At 39.1% G+C, this 13,583-nt stretch overlaps 1 protein-coding gene across 4 annotated transcripts in view; it reads right to left on the minus strand.

Annotated features, from left to right (window-relative positions):
* phkb (phosphorylase kinase, beta) overlaps positions 1-13,583 on the minus strand; it is a 105,298-nt gene that overhangs the window by 5,227 nt on the left and 86,488 nt on the right. For 2 of the 4 annotated variants that reach the window (XM_079340387.1, XM_079340385.1), the window contains 6 exons: positions 10,720-10,778; positions 10,252-10,414; positions 7,651-7,732; positions 6,884-6,941; positions 6,420-6,510; positions 1,089-1,294 (listed from right to left, as the gene is read on the minus strand). In XM_079340387.1, coding sequence (XP_079196513.1) covers positions 1,089-1,294; positions 6,420-6,510; positions 6,884-6,941; positions 7,651-7,732; positions 10,252-10,414; positions 10,720-10,778 — 659 coding nt within the window. Of the gene's footprint in view, positions 1-1,088; positions 1,295-2,452; positions 2,544-6,419; positions 6,511-6,883; positions 6,942-7,650; positions 7,733-10,251; positions 10,415-10,719; positions 10,779-13,583 lie in introns of all 4 variants that reach the window. The other 2 variants (XM_079340386.1, XM_079340384.1) reach the window with 1 other exon arrangement.

Below are 13,583 nucleotides of genomic sequence, written 5' to 3' on the forward strand. Positions count from 1 at the left end.
GTCTCTTGATGCCAACTACAAAAAAAGCCCAAAGGCCATTAATTACTATAAAATGTCCAACTTTAAACGAACCTTTTAACTGATTGTTATAAAAAAAAAGGTAATCATAAATATTCCACCAGAATCTCTATGTCAAGTCTTTACTATGATTGTGTTGTTGATGGCTTTGGAGATTTCTTCATGGGACAATTATTAAGGCCTTCTGTGTCCACCAATTAGAAGGGTTTTTTTTAGTCTGTGCTAATATAGTTGACTGCAGAAAAGGCAGCCAACAAAACAATTGATGACACCACAGTGGTTAAAATCATTTAGACTAATGGTTGACTTGATTTAATAACAACAACAAGCAATGGACCACAAGCAATGGCAGTAACATGTATGATTCTCTAGCTGGCTGTGTGCAATCACTTTGTTGTGCATTTGCCAAATGCACAACAAAGTGACTTATTTTTTCAGTTTTGTTCCCATATTTACATTTAAAACACTATTTGGTACCAAAATAAATAACTGAAGTGTACATGCTCAAATGACCGAAAATATGAGGTGTCATTGGTATGAACACACATACACACAGCAGGAGTTCCTAATCATAAGAAAATAAACAGAGGGCAGACTGCAGCATGCATGGTATTCTGGTGAGTGGTCTGAACACATTAGGGCACTTGTGGACCTAATGTCACCCAATGTTTTAGAGGGAGGGTGACACAGCGAAAGTGTCCTCCAGGGTGCCCTCTTAGTGGACAAAAGGTGGCAACGTGCCCTCCGGTGTTTCTTCCAGGGGACAAAAAGTATGAATGTGCCCTCCAGAGTCCAGTGGACAAAGCATGATTTAGTGCCCTCTAGATGGCACGTGTCCTATGGTGTGCTCCTTCAGTGGAGAAAATGCTATTGAAGGACTCCAGGCTGCACTATAAATGCTGGAAAAGTAGTTGGTGCCCTTTTTTATTGCCCCCCCCACCCCCCCTGGATGAGGCAGTGCCTCAGGTGGAAAGAAAAGACTACATACTCCATGAGACCTTCTTGTTTAACTAAATCTTCAAACCTTTCTTTAGACTTTGAAAAAGTTCCCAAAGAAGGACCTTTCTTACCCGACTCTAATTTTGAGCATGCCGCTGAACAGTTCTGGGTTGTTAGAGATGATCCATCCAATGTGGATGACCAGCTCCTGTTGCAGAACGGCTTCCCGCTCCCCGCCGTGAGGTGAGCACTTGCTGTATATGATGCCCTGGATCACTCCTGGTGACAGCGGGTTCGAGATCACCTCCTCTTCTTGCCCAAATAAACCAAGGGTCACCTGGGTTTTACAGGCATTTGCAGACACATAGGGGAAAAGAGCAAACACCAAACCGACATAGAGTTAAAAGAGTCTGTGCAGTGAAGAAGACTTGCAGTGTATAGTGTGTTTAAATGTCTGTGAGCGTATAAAGACGCACGTGAGTAGAAATGTGCATATGCCACCTCCACCAAGGTGCATTTCCTTCAAGTATCTTTGTTCCATCACTCTGAAATTGGCCTCCTCTCTCAGGGTCACATGAAAGTGTGTGGGGAAGAATTCCAGATCCCAAGACTACTCTTCAGTATTTTCTGTCTTCTGAAAGTCATCTCATAAAAATTACACCTCAACAATCTTTCTGATTCGCGTGCGGGCTCTTTTTCCTCGCCTTCAGCTGATGCAACCCAGCACTTTGAAGACTTTGAAGTACCGTTCATCTTTACATCTGAACTGAGTCGAAGGGAGCAATGAGCCGGCAGGAGCTGGAAATGTTCGGAAACTTTGTATTCAACCAGAATGCATTGTTGAATTTTAGTGCTGACTTATAATCTGAAGCGGTGTTTTTGTAAGCGGAGGAGCACAGCCGTTTGAAATCTGAAATCAGCTTTTCCAATCATGTGCAGAGCAGTATTCCCTCCGGTGAGCAATCTATATGCAGATTCACACCTTGAGCTACTTGAGCATAATGAAATGCCTAAAACTGTTCAGAGGGGTAAAAAAATGAGGCGAGATAAGTGACTCTCTCAAGAGGAGGCTAATCTCTGAGTAACACTTGACAGGAAATGATGCACCGACACCCCTACAGTGTGAGGGAGCACCATCTCAGGAATCCACAGGTTGTATTATGCCAATCACCACATAAGGTTTGTCTCCACATGTGGACACAATGCATATTAGGATTCTCTCACAATTTCAGCCTTCTCCACAACTACAGCTTGTGTACACACATGGTGGAGGTGAACTGTGTTGAGGAATATGAGCATGCAGCTAGCATTAGTTAATCCCATAGGATGACCGCAAGAGGGGCCTTTTTTTCTCCTTTTTTTGAATCAGTGAACATTAAAATCATTGTTCCTATGTAAAATGTCTAAATGTCTAAATGTAGCCCCAAACCAATTTGCAGAAGGAACAGAGAGAACAGTGCTGCAGACTGGTGCTGCAGACTGGGTGTTCACTTACCTGCTTGCCATGCACTAAAACACTAGTAATACTGGGTGCAAGGCTGTCCACTAGCTTAGTTAACAGACTGGCAGCAAGACGGACAACAGACCTAGTGGGCGAAAAGACACAAGAACAGTCTTTACATGATGATGTACAACTAAGAGCTACGAATTCAACAATCTGCATGTTTTGTTCATGTTTACTAAAAGTCTTGAAAAGTCCTCAAATTAACTGCAGCTTCAGATAGATGTTATTGCATGTGATGTTTAACTTGTAGTTGTTTCATTGCCCGTGCACATTGTTCCAGCAGTCCAAAACTGTGTTAAGTCAGTATCTCAAGGTGTTTAAAAAACTCTATTACAGAGGATAAGCTATGTTTTTTTTTTTGTTTTTTTTTTAAATATCAGAATTTATTGAAAATTAATGTATGGCTGTTCAGGCTGGAGATTTATTTAGACTGGAAGAAGGGTAATTTAGATGAGGTTTATAGTTTTTAAATAAATCCTTTTTCAAATGTGAATTACATTTGTTCCATACGTTAAGGATCTCCTTCATTGCAAAGTATGTTTCCCATCATGATAAGAGCAAAATGTCTCACGAAATTGCTCATAATAGCAATTTTGTGCCCCATTATACCAAAATAATCCAATATCAAAATGAAATGAAATTCATTTTTAGAAATAAAAGAACCCCAAACTACTACAGTAAAGTACTTAAAACTGAGTTTCTATTGCATGTTAGGAAAAAAAACAACCTTTTAACCCCAGTCCTGATAAAGGGATTTCATTACAAATAAAATAAATCTTAGATTAAAGGCTTCACAGAACACATTTTAATGTTCACTCATTTCTCTTTTCACTATTCAGGAGAGTCAGAGTAGTCGTGAAGCTGCCTCCTCTGTATGCAGAAATCCTATGAGGGAAACGCAGCACACAAACACTGAGTTTATCTTGACATGGTAACCAAAAGCCACGGTTTCTATGGAAACACACAAACACACACACACACTCACACAGATCTGAAGCCATCGTTACAGGAACAGAGAACAAATCGAATAATTTCATTAATGAGGTCATCGACACAATCAGCTGAAACATAACCACCTCTTATTATATGCTGAGAATAACTCTGATGCTCTGTGTTTCTGTGTGTGTGTATCTGTGTGTTTCTGTGTGTGTGTATGTATGTGTGCGTGTGATGCTCTGTATCCGTGTGTGCGTGTGTGTGTGTAGTTATTCTGTGCTTAAACCTGCAGAAATATGAAGGCACATCTCAAGCACAAAGCTTTAATGTTTAGAAGGCCCGATGTGGTGTCAGTCCACTGATGCTGTGTTGAGGAACCTATTTCAAGCTTCACTTCCTGGCCCATGTTAGGTAAATGAGAAAGTAAATTGCGTTCAGTATCAGTGCTATTTTGCAGCAAGTAGGAATGGAACCTACAGGTTTTTCTATTTGTTTATGTATATGCTTTATCATGGCACAATTTCAATCTCTCTGTGCCGAAAATCCTCAAATTCAAACCAAGTATCAGAGAACATCCTGACCAATAATGAAGGGAACAAAAGCTCACATGAGATTGTAAAAACGAGAGTATTTGATGAATTCTTCATGAGTAAGGCCGGCAGTATACCTTGAACAAAATAGAGTTTAAGCAGCCTCACAGTCAAAGATCCAAAATATATCAGGTGCTGCAAGAAACATGGCTGAGCTATTCTCGGACAAGCTTTTGAGATGAGGAACCTCCCTTTAAAGACAATAAAACTGATTTCACAATGATTCTTAGCTTTATATCAAACTGTAGAAAGAACTGCCCCCTCCCCTCCCAGCTTCTCGTCTTCATGCGTGCACCCTGTCACCATTGAAACATGGGCTCTTCAAGCACAGAGATTGTTGGCAATTTCTCTCTGCAATCAGATGTAAAACCTGAAAAAAATAGAAATCAGCTATAACTTTATGGACAATTTCTGCTCAATACTTTTTGTTTGGGTTACCTCTGCCTTGGCCAGCAGTGACAATAATTGCACAACTCACGAGGCTATCAGTGACTGCTATCTATATAATTTGGCAAGATCCCTCCTGTGGTATTTTAATAACAGAATAAAGTAAGTCATAGCTGTGAGAAACCTGAGCTGGAGTAATCCAGTAGAAACTGGCATTTTAGATCTCCGTCTCACGTTGCTCTGAGCAGCCTGTAGACACATGTAGTTGAAGTTTTAGTCTACTATTACAATTGACCCTTTGTCAAGCCCCCCCCCCCCCCCCCCCCCCCCCCCCCCCCCCCCCCCTTACTTGGTTACTGTTACTGGGTTAGACAAAAATGTCTTGTCGCAAGGCTGCTTTTGATTTGAAACAATTAAAAATACCTTGATTCTTTAACAAACAAGTCCTCAGTGAAAGAGGACAGAGATACAGTCGGGTGTTTGAGGCAAACTCAAAATCTAGCTACGTTCTACCCTGGCTGCTGGCCGTCTCGCTTCTACGGACTTACCTCAGGACACCGCTAGTAAACATTTCTGAAATATCCCCTAATAATTGTTGGCAACAGGCCATTAACACAAAGTCGAAAGTTATGTGCACAATTTGACAATCACAGCAGCGTCAAATAGCACTAAATAGCACAAAGATCCAGCGTGAAAAAGAGAGAGGCCTCATTTACGGTCTCTGGAAGTGACTGCCAATCAAACTGTCACAGAGCAGAACTGATCATGAACTGCTGTGCAGGTAACTTAATAATGCAAACAGTATTATTCTATGTCATACTGTAGCTCGGAGTAGGATATTCTTAACCATCAAACAACCATTGACAAAAAAAAACCATGTTCTTTTAGTTGAAAAGGATAAAAAATACTCTTGGATTAGGATGTGGATATTTTGAGTCACTTTTGCAGACACCCCAAGTACCTTTTTAGCATGTTGTGGTAACAAAGTTAAGGTCACAATTTCCCTACAATGCACTGACAAGACTTGGACCAGGTCAAAGTTTGCCTAACCAGAACTAGCCCAATGAGAGCTATGAGAGGAAGCTTTCTTGTTTGTGGTTAGTGGAACAATCAGAGAGCCAACAAAGGGTCAATTAAGCAAGAAAAAAAAAACTATCAAATTCTACATGTTCATCTGCACTTAATTTGAAGCTCTGTAAACAGTCACTTTTTATTGCAAGTGCAGTCTAAGTGAACATTTCAATCTTCTCTATGAAGCATGGGTGAAACATATCTAGAGCACCAAATGTGTACTTCTCCATATCCGATATGTAATATTATATAAAACAGAAATATCTATTTTATTTGCAGTAACACAGCCAGCCTTAATGAAGTGGGTGATAATTCGGTTAGCAGGATCAGCCTCTGCAATTGTTAATGGATATAAAGCAAACACTGAAAACAAGCTCCTGAGTCAGCGAGCTAGAACACCTAGCTAGCTTGTATAATCTCATGGCTGCGATAGAGTTAGCCTTCTTCTTGTGCCTGTGCTAGTGGGCTAGCCTGAAATAGCTTTTTCACTACAATGCTATGAAATAAACCTGTGACGACATTACTCCCTTTATCAGGATAATGTCAATTTCGAACATTATATTTTTAAACACCTGTTGGTAAAAAACTCGCTACTTGCATAAGTTTAATACAAAAAATATCCCAAAAATAAAAAGCTGTTGCTTTAAAGGTCTCTGTGTATTTCTTTACTAACTAAATAAGTAATATAAACTCTTTTTGTTTTCTAAAGTTTGTATTAACTTTAAAAGGTTTAATGCTAAGATTAAGTGTTTATTGTAATTTTCTCCATTATATAAGGTAAAGAAAGAGCAGAAATGTTGACTTTTTGAGTGGAAAAATCCAATCTCAAGATATATATGAGTTCTTCTTTTTGACTTTAACAATCCTTGTTGACATAGTTTTAAGGAATCACAAAGGAACCTCACACAGCATTAAATTTAGCCAGCCACATGGAATAAACATGCAGATTCTCCTCATCTCTGCCTGAACATTACCTGTTTCCCATGCACCAGTATTGTGGTTATGTGAGGAGCTATACAGCTGGCAAACTTCTTGATTATAGCAGCAGCATGCCGCACTGCCAGCCTGCAGTCCGATCAAATTAAATAAAAGTCATTTTTAATTGTCATCATGGGAAAAAGATTCAGAGAGCACTAAGAGTGTTGACAAAATGAGTCGTCAACAGAGCAACGACAGTATATCCTTGAATCCTAACCCTTGTACTGAATCAAATGATTGAATAGAGCAACAATGAATCAGACTAAATGAACTAAATCTGGACGCCTTCACTGGTCCTAAACACATCTTGTAATTTGTGTTTTTTTAGATTTGGACACAGCGATCAGCCTCTCTATATTGTGGGTGAAATAAGAATCTGACTTGGTCTAAATGTAGCTCTAAATTGTGAAAAACGGTGTTAAGCTGAAAGTATTTGTGTATGTTTGTGTGAATATCAGACCAAAGCTTTCTGATGCCAGCTCTCCTGTAGATTCTCTCCAGTTCATCCATCAGGTTCTCTGTAGCCAGACATTAAAAACATCTTAAAGACATAGCCCAAGTTTATTAAAAAATCACTGTAAATAAAAATAAATAAAGTATTAACCATAATTCAAAAGAATTGGTATACAACAGCTTCCTAAAGACATGTTTCAGCAAAAGTAACCAATGACTCACTCACTTGGCCTGCCATCTGGTGTGTGTCATTTTCCTCTCTTAAATTCAAATTGCTGGATAAACTATTACATTTGACAAGAAAATGTATACTGTTGAGGTGGCTCAAAGACTAACCTCCCCCTGTTACAAAGAGATAATTTCTGTGCTTTCACACGAGAGGACTATAGTGCAGGGCTGAACAGTTATTCTTGATCACTTGGAAACCACTCATCAACTATCTCCCTGCAGAGAATCTTGTTTTGTTGGATTCTCTTACCTTAACTAGAAGCCCTTGAGTACAGGCACTGGACAGTCCCACTCAGACTGAGGATAGATTTAAATGTAATAGATTCTGGCAGATTAACAAAACCTTGAAACCTTGTCTGTTTTGGTTTGCTTTTTTTTTTGTAGTGGTTGACTTTAGTCTTTTTGGTTGTGTCATAGTACATGTCTTATAACTGTTTTACTGTTTGTAAATTGAATTGAAATAGTTGTTGGAAAAAAATAGTTCTGTTTCAGTATAACAAATGACTAGCTCTTTAAGATTCTCACTAACTCATACTGTGTGCTTACCATCTTTGGCGAGAAAGTCGGGACCTTCTCTCCTGAGGAGGATGCTTGCAAGCTGAGCCTGACTGGCCAGGCAGTCAGAATCCTGTTAGCATGCAGACACAGACACATATACTGTTATTACCTTGTGCACTTTTATTCACATACAGTCAACACAAAGAAGCTGTAATTATACAGTTAAAGGATTTTTCTGCAACGTCATAACAATATCATCTCATTTAAATTTGACACACACCCTAAGGTGAAAAAAAATGGAGGAAAAAGAGCCTCTTTAAGTATGTGATGAGATGACTGAAGTACATCCATTATGATTTCTTCCTTTGTGGTATCTTTGATATTGTACCTGCCATGATTAAAAATACTTTGAAAACAAATTAAATGACAGAACAAAGAGTCAAAGAGAGAAAGTGTGTCCGAAGCAAAGGTACAGAAAGCTAGATGACTTGATAATCCTCTTCTCATAAATCTGGGCGGTGAATGTGCTAGGTCAGAGTCAGATAAGCAAATGACCAGACGTCTCTTTAAAATCCTCGGTTCAAGTATTGCGTTAGAAAAGTGTGATAGATGTCATTGATACAGGAGCCTGATGATCAGGTGAATCCTGATGAGACTTTAGTTTTTCAGTGAAGGGAGCAAAGAGAGGATAAAGTTAATCAATCGAATAACCAGAACATGAAGACAAATCCTCTAAAACTCTCCAAAGAAAAAGCACGAGGACTCGTTGAAGTGGATTTGTGAGTCGTAAAAAATGAATCTTCTTCATATTCACTTCTAGACTTCTATGCTCAACTTTACCATTAAAAATGTAATAGTTATTAAATATTATATAAAATATGAATTAAAGCAACTGAAGTTTTAAGTTATTCTGTTCTTTTGGGAGAAACGCTGCATGTTTGACTGCAGGGACATTTTTTACTTCACAGAGTAAAATTGAGAATTCATGATTCAGTCCTTGTCACTGTTAACTGCCTCTCTTAACCTGATGGTGGTTGCAGTCGTGTGTCACCTCTTATACATACTGATTTACAAGACGCTTTGGTTAACCTGTGACTCTGACTAACACAGTGATTCAACACTAGCTTATCCACTAAAATTATGTATTTATTTCAATATATTATAATGACATTATTAGCCTGAAGGGACTCTGTCCCGGACCTAACCCGGGTCACTGTGATTTCATACGTGGTGCTTACCTAACACTTCTGCATGTCTAAGTAAAGGAACTGATTAGAAGTACAAAACTATTGACTTTTGCAACAAATAGAAAACGATGCTCAAACCTTCCACCTTTGTGAGAGGCTGCAACAATGACCAGTAATCAATACATTAGTAAATGTAGAAATGCTGAAAAAAAAGCTTAATTTCTATTCTGCTGATAAGATCATACAGTACATATCTCTTTGTCTGCCATACGTGAGTAAACAACATACAAACTGCATTTAATGCCCTATGTCCAGAGGTTATGATGCTCAGAGGGTTTGAGTCCAGCCTGTGGCCCCTGTCCTGCATGTCATTCCCCATTCTCTCTCTTCCCCATTTTCTGACTCTATCCTGTGTGTTTGTGGCTGATTGGCCATGATTAAGACCAGCGGCCTGTACTACAAAGCAAGTTCCTTCACTTTTTACCTTGGTATAATGTTACCACGGTGACATTATATTTCACACCCGGTTAGGTGAAGGTCATGTTGGAGATAAGAGATCAACATGTGAAAATCTCCGCCCACTGACCAATCACATCTTTTGATCGTGGAGGTCACGGAGCTGATTGAGAGGGGCGAGGGACCCTTCATGTGTCCCGCATGATTTACATTACAGTCAATAAACTGAATGATTTTTTTTTACTGATATCCTTTAATAGAGACTGAAAAAGCCTTTGAGTTGTGCTTTTAAGATGTAAAACAACAAATAGCGCCTCATGGCTTTGACTGATATTTTCATATGAATGTTTATCGTCTGTGTCACTTTGTTTGGGATTGTCAGAGTTACGGCTGAAATAGCACTTCTCAAACTGTTATACATGCCACATGAAAGAGTCATCCAGTAAAGGGAAACAAACAGTAGCAAATATAGTGAGTTTTAAGGTGAACTAATGATTGGGAAAACATATAATAAACCTCTGTTTTTATCTGCCAGTTGTCCTTACTGCATTTGTTGCTGCAGCTGTGAAACTTTAATTTTCAGGAGCCTGTTTGTCTTCAGTGACTTTATATTTTTAATATACAGTAGTTTGTTCAGAGTTTGTTAGATATGACGATCTGCTGACAGCAAACGCAGTTATGTTTGTTAGGAGTTAAATGAAGCAAACTCCGCCCTGTTATGTGAACGGCCTCTTTGAAACTTAAGGGTTCACCTATCAGGTTGATAACCAGCTTCATGTGACTGTATTTCATCTTTTATGTTCGGCTTAGTGAAACCAGAAAACCCAAAGATACCCTGGGTATGTTCAACTCGCTTCATAGTACAGGCACCAGGGAAGTCTTTGATCGTTGTTATTATTGTTCTCCAGTGGTATACATTTGGTTTATCAAAGATTTCTTTCTACTGCAGAGAAAAGATTTGTAATGTATTCATTAACTGTCCCTCCCTATGAGGTGATCAACTCACATGGAACTTCTGGATTATTTCGGGGGTCGGCTTGTGCAGCCACTCCTCCACGCTGATCTCCGGCTGCTGTTCCAGGTCCGAGGCATTGGGTGTACTCGTCTGTCTCTTCACCTTGGAGTGCTTTGGCAGCTCCAGCTCCTCGAAGCTTTTAAACTCTGGTATCCTTTACACATGCACACATGGATAAGACATATTACATATACTCAAGGATTGTGATGCTGGTTCTGTAACATGACTACAAAGTAAACTATGCTGGACTTATTGTATTGTGCCTGAGACTAATTTATTTGAAAACATTGACAATGTAAATCAAGCCCCACATCAGTAAGCTGCAGTTCAACATTCATGAAAACTAGTCATCAGATTGTATGAATTTCACATCAAGTTGTCTACTGCATCACAGAAATTCATCTTGATCTTTTTCTTATGTCCTGCCAGCAGTCAAAACAACCAAAGAAGCTGCCTTACTCGGCTTCATTGACACGCAGGAAGTCCAGCTGCTCCACCACGGCTCCAGATATCAGAGTCTAACAGGGCCACACACAAAAAAATAAACATTATGGCATTTGCAGAGTGATAGTCTTTTTTAAGTACACTGCAATACACAAGAGAATTCACAGTCGTTGGCTTATAGATATGTGCAAAATAGGTTAGAGAGAAGTCATCCCCTAAAAGTAACACTCAGGAGCACAGAAAAGATGAGGAAGCAGAGTTGAATAAATCCCCGAGAGGAGGTTTTTCAGGATGACTCAGAGTACAAAACAACCATTAGTATTAGATAGTGCAGCTCATAACAAATAACACATGGAAAAACCGGGTTCACTGCTTTAAATTTCACAAAATGTGTACAGGAGCAGTAACAAGCGAGTGTCTGACAGGGTGAAAGTAAAAGTTTGAGTCTGTTTAAAGGATAGCAGCGTAGGAGGAAAGAGCGCAGTTCAATACCACTTGCTCCTGTGGTCTAAATGTGATATTAGCCATTCCAACTGAAGTCAGCTCCAAAACAAAAATACGAGGCGTAGGAGAGGAACGCTCCTGCTCCCCATAACAATGAGATGATGAAGAGGAGAAGTGTTTCAAAGCTGGAGGAGTTAGCTGTGAGGTGAATAGCAAATAGGCGAAGAGAAGGAAGAACTTTAAAGGAGAAAAAAAAAAAAAGGTCTATATGAAGAAGTCTCTTGTGAAAACCACAGACACACTGGGAGAAAAGTTCGGCTTCCAAGACCTGTCATGAGTTTGACAAAGCAGTTGGTTAAAGTTACCATCGTCAAAACACTTCTCGTTTTAGCCTGGATTGTTTTTCCTGCTTTTTGCTACAGAAAGGACTGAATGTTTTAATAATCCTGAGACTTTAAGCAAACTGTATTGATATAAAATAATTATTTAACTATTTAGCAAATGTTTATGGTTTATTTAAAATGTAGGAGTTAGTTAATGATGCAGTATTTTTAACATTTCATATTATGGTTCTTTCATTGAGAAGAAGGGCAATTTGTCTTTTTACCCTTGGGGAGCAATGACATCAAGCACATTAAAAACTTACTATCACCTTTTAACAAAGACTTTATAGAACATGGACAGAGTCTTAGTCACATTATCTATTGGTTTTCAATCTTGAAGCCCAACGATGGTGGTTGCCATATTGGAACAGTCAATGAGGTGGAAGTGTGTCTTAAGCACATTATAGCACGTCTTGTTTTTATTTTGTCTTTAACTTGAGTACAAGATTATTGTTTTTTTGTTGTTGTTGTTGTTTTTTTGTTTCTGGCGCTGCAGTAACAAAGGAACTTTCCCCAGTGTGGGACTGTTCAGGTTTTTCTGTTTTTATCTTGTCATGGCTCTTCCACTGAACTGAGCTGTAGCGTACTGTCAAAAACTGTCAGAGATGCAAAATGCTGCAAATAAGACATTTTTATTTTTATATTCAGTGGTGCTTTGTTTGAAAATGGGATTCATACTTAATCTTTTTTTAATCTACAGTATCTACTAAGCAGACTGAAACCCTGTATGTCTCCTTGAGGAGTACGGTTGAACTAAACAGCTTCACAGCGTCCATATCAGTTGCTCTGCTCATTTCATTCACAGCCTCATGCTCGTATACAGTTTCATCCCTCAATACAAATGGATTAACCAATGTATGAAGCCATTGACTGTATAATAAGTTTCACTTCAGTCTTCTCATCAGGCTGAAAGTTATATTAGAGGGCTCAATGCAGTTCTGAACACGTACCTCACCCAGACCGAATCTGGCAGACCATGGTCAAAACACAGAACAACACCAGTGCAGCTATAGAAACAAGGAGGGACTTTAGAATAAGGGCTGAAAAACTTTCCTCCCTCCACCCCCCAAGATCTCTTTCAACAACTTAAAAGCATGATTTACATATAGACGGTTTAGATGTATCTGAGACAACTAAAGAGAGCTGGTTGGCATGTGTAGAGCCAACAGCAGACCTTGAAAAAAGGAAAACAATCCAAAGTGTAGAAACTATAACTGACTCAGTGCCAATCATTCAGCTGCTTCTCCTCAATCAATTAATAAAAGAACATAACAAAAACATCCACACGTAAACAAAAAGGCACATACCAATACAGAACAGCACAACATAAACTGCACAAGAATCTGCAAAAACACAACATGAGAGATAAAGTAACAAAGATAAGAACATATACAAAGCATACAGGGACACCATGACGCTATTGCACAACCTGCAGCCTTACGAAACATTATTAAGAATTCTTATCGATGTGGGAAAAAGACATTTTTGAAGCGGTTCATCGGGGGAGCCTGTATCGTCTGCCAGCAGGTAGAAGTTTGTACCCAGAGTGGAGGATGTGAGATGGATCAGACAGCACTCTTTGTGCCAGTCTGAGAACAGACTACAGGAGATGTAAAAAAAGAACATTTATAAAACATATGATAGAGCCATGAGCAGAAATGAAAGTCTGTTTCTCTCTCACTCTAAAGACTCTATCACCTTTAGAATAACAAACAACGTGCCGTATGTGAATGAATGGCAGTTCAACATGTCACCAGTTTAACTTGTGTAAAAAGGAAATGTTGAAGGCTGTGTAAGCTGATAAAGTGAACAGTCTTCGATCTTTAGATCCCCAGCACAGGCCTCTTCTGCTGAAGAACTGCTATAGTGAACACAATGCTCGACTCACCGCATCACATCCCTGAAACTATCATCAATGCAACAAGAAAAAGTGAAAAGGATTATAAAGAGAACGTTTAAATCATTTTACCGTGTGCCAGTGCTGATTCTTCAATTGTTTTTGTTTATATTCAGAATCAACTGCAGTTGAAGCCATGATGTTTTAACTTCTGG

This window comes from Symphodus melops (assembly GCF_947650265.1).
Source record: "Symphodus melops genome assembly, chromosome: 3".
In the NCBI taxonomy this organism is placed as follows: Eukaryota; Metazoa; Chordata; class Actinopteri; order Labriformes; family Labridae; genus Symphodus; species Symphodus melops.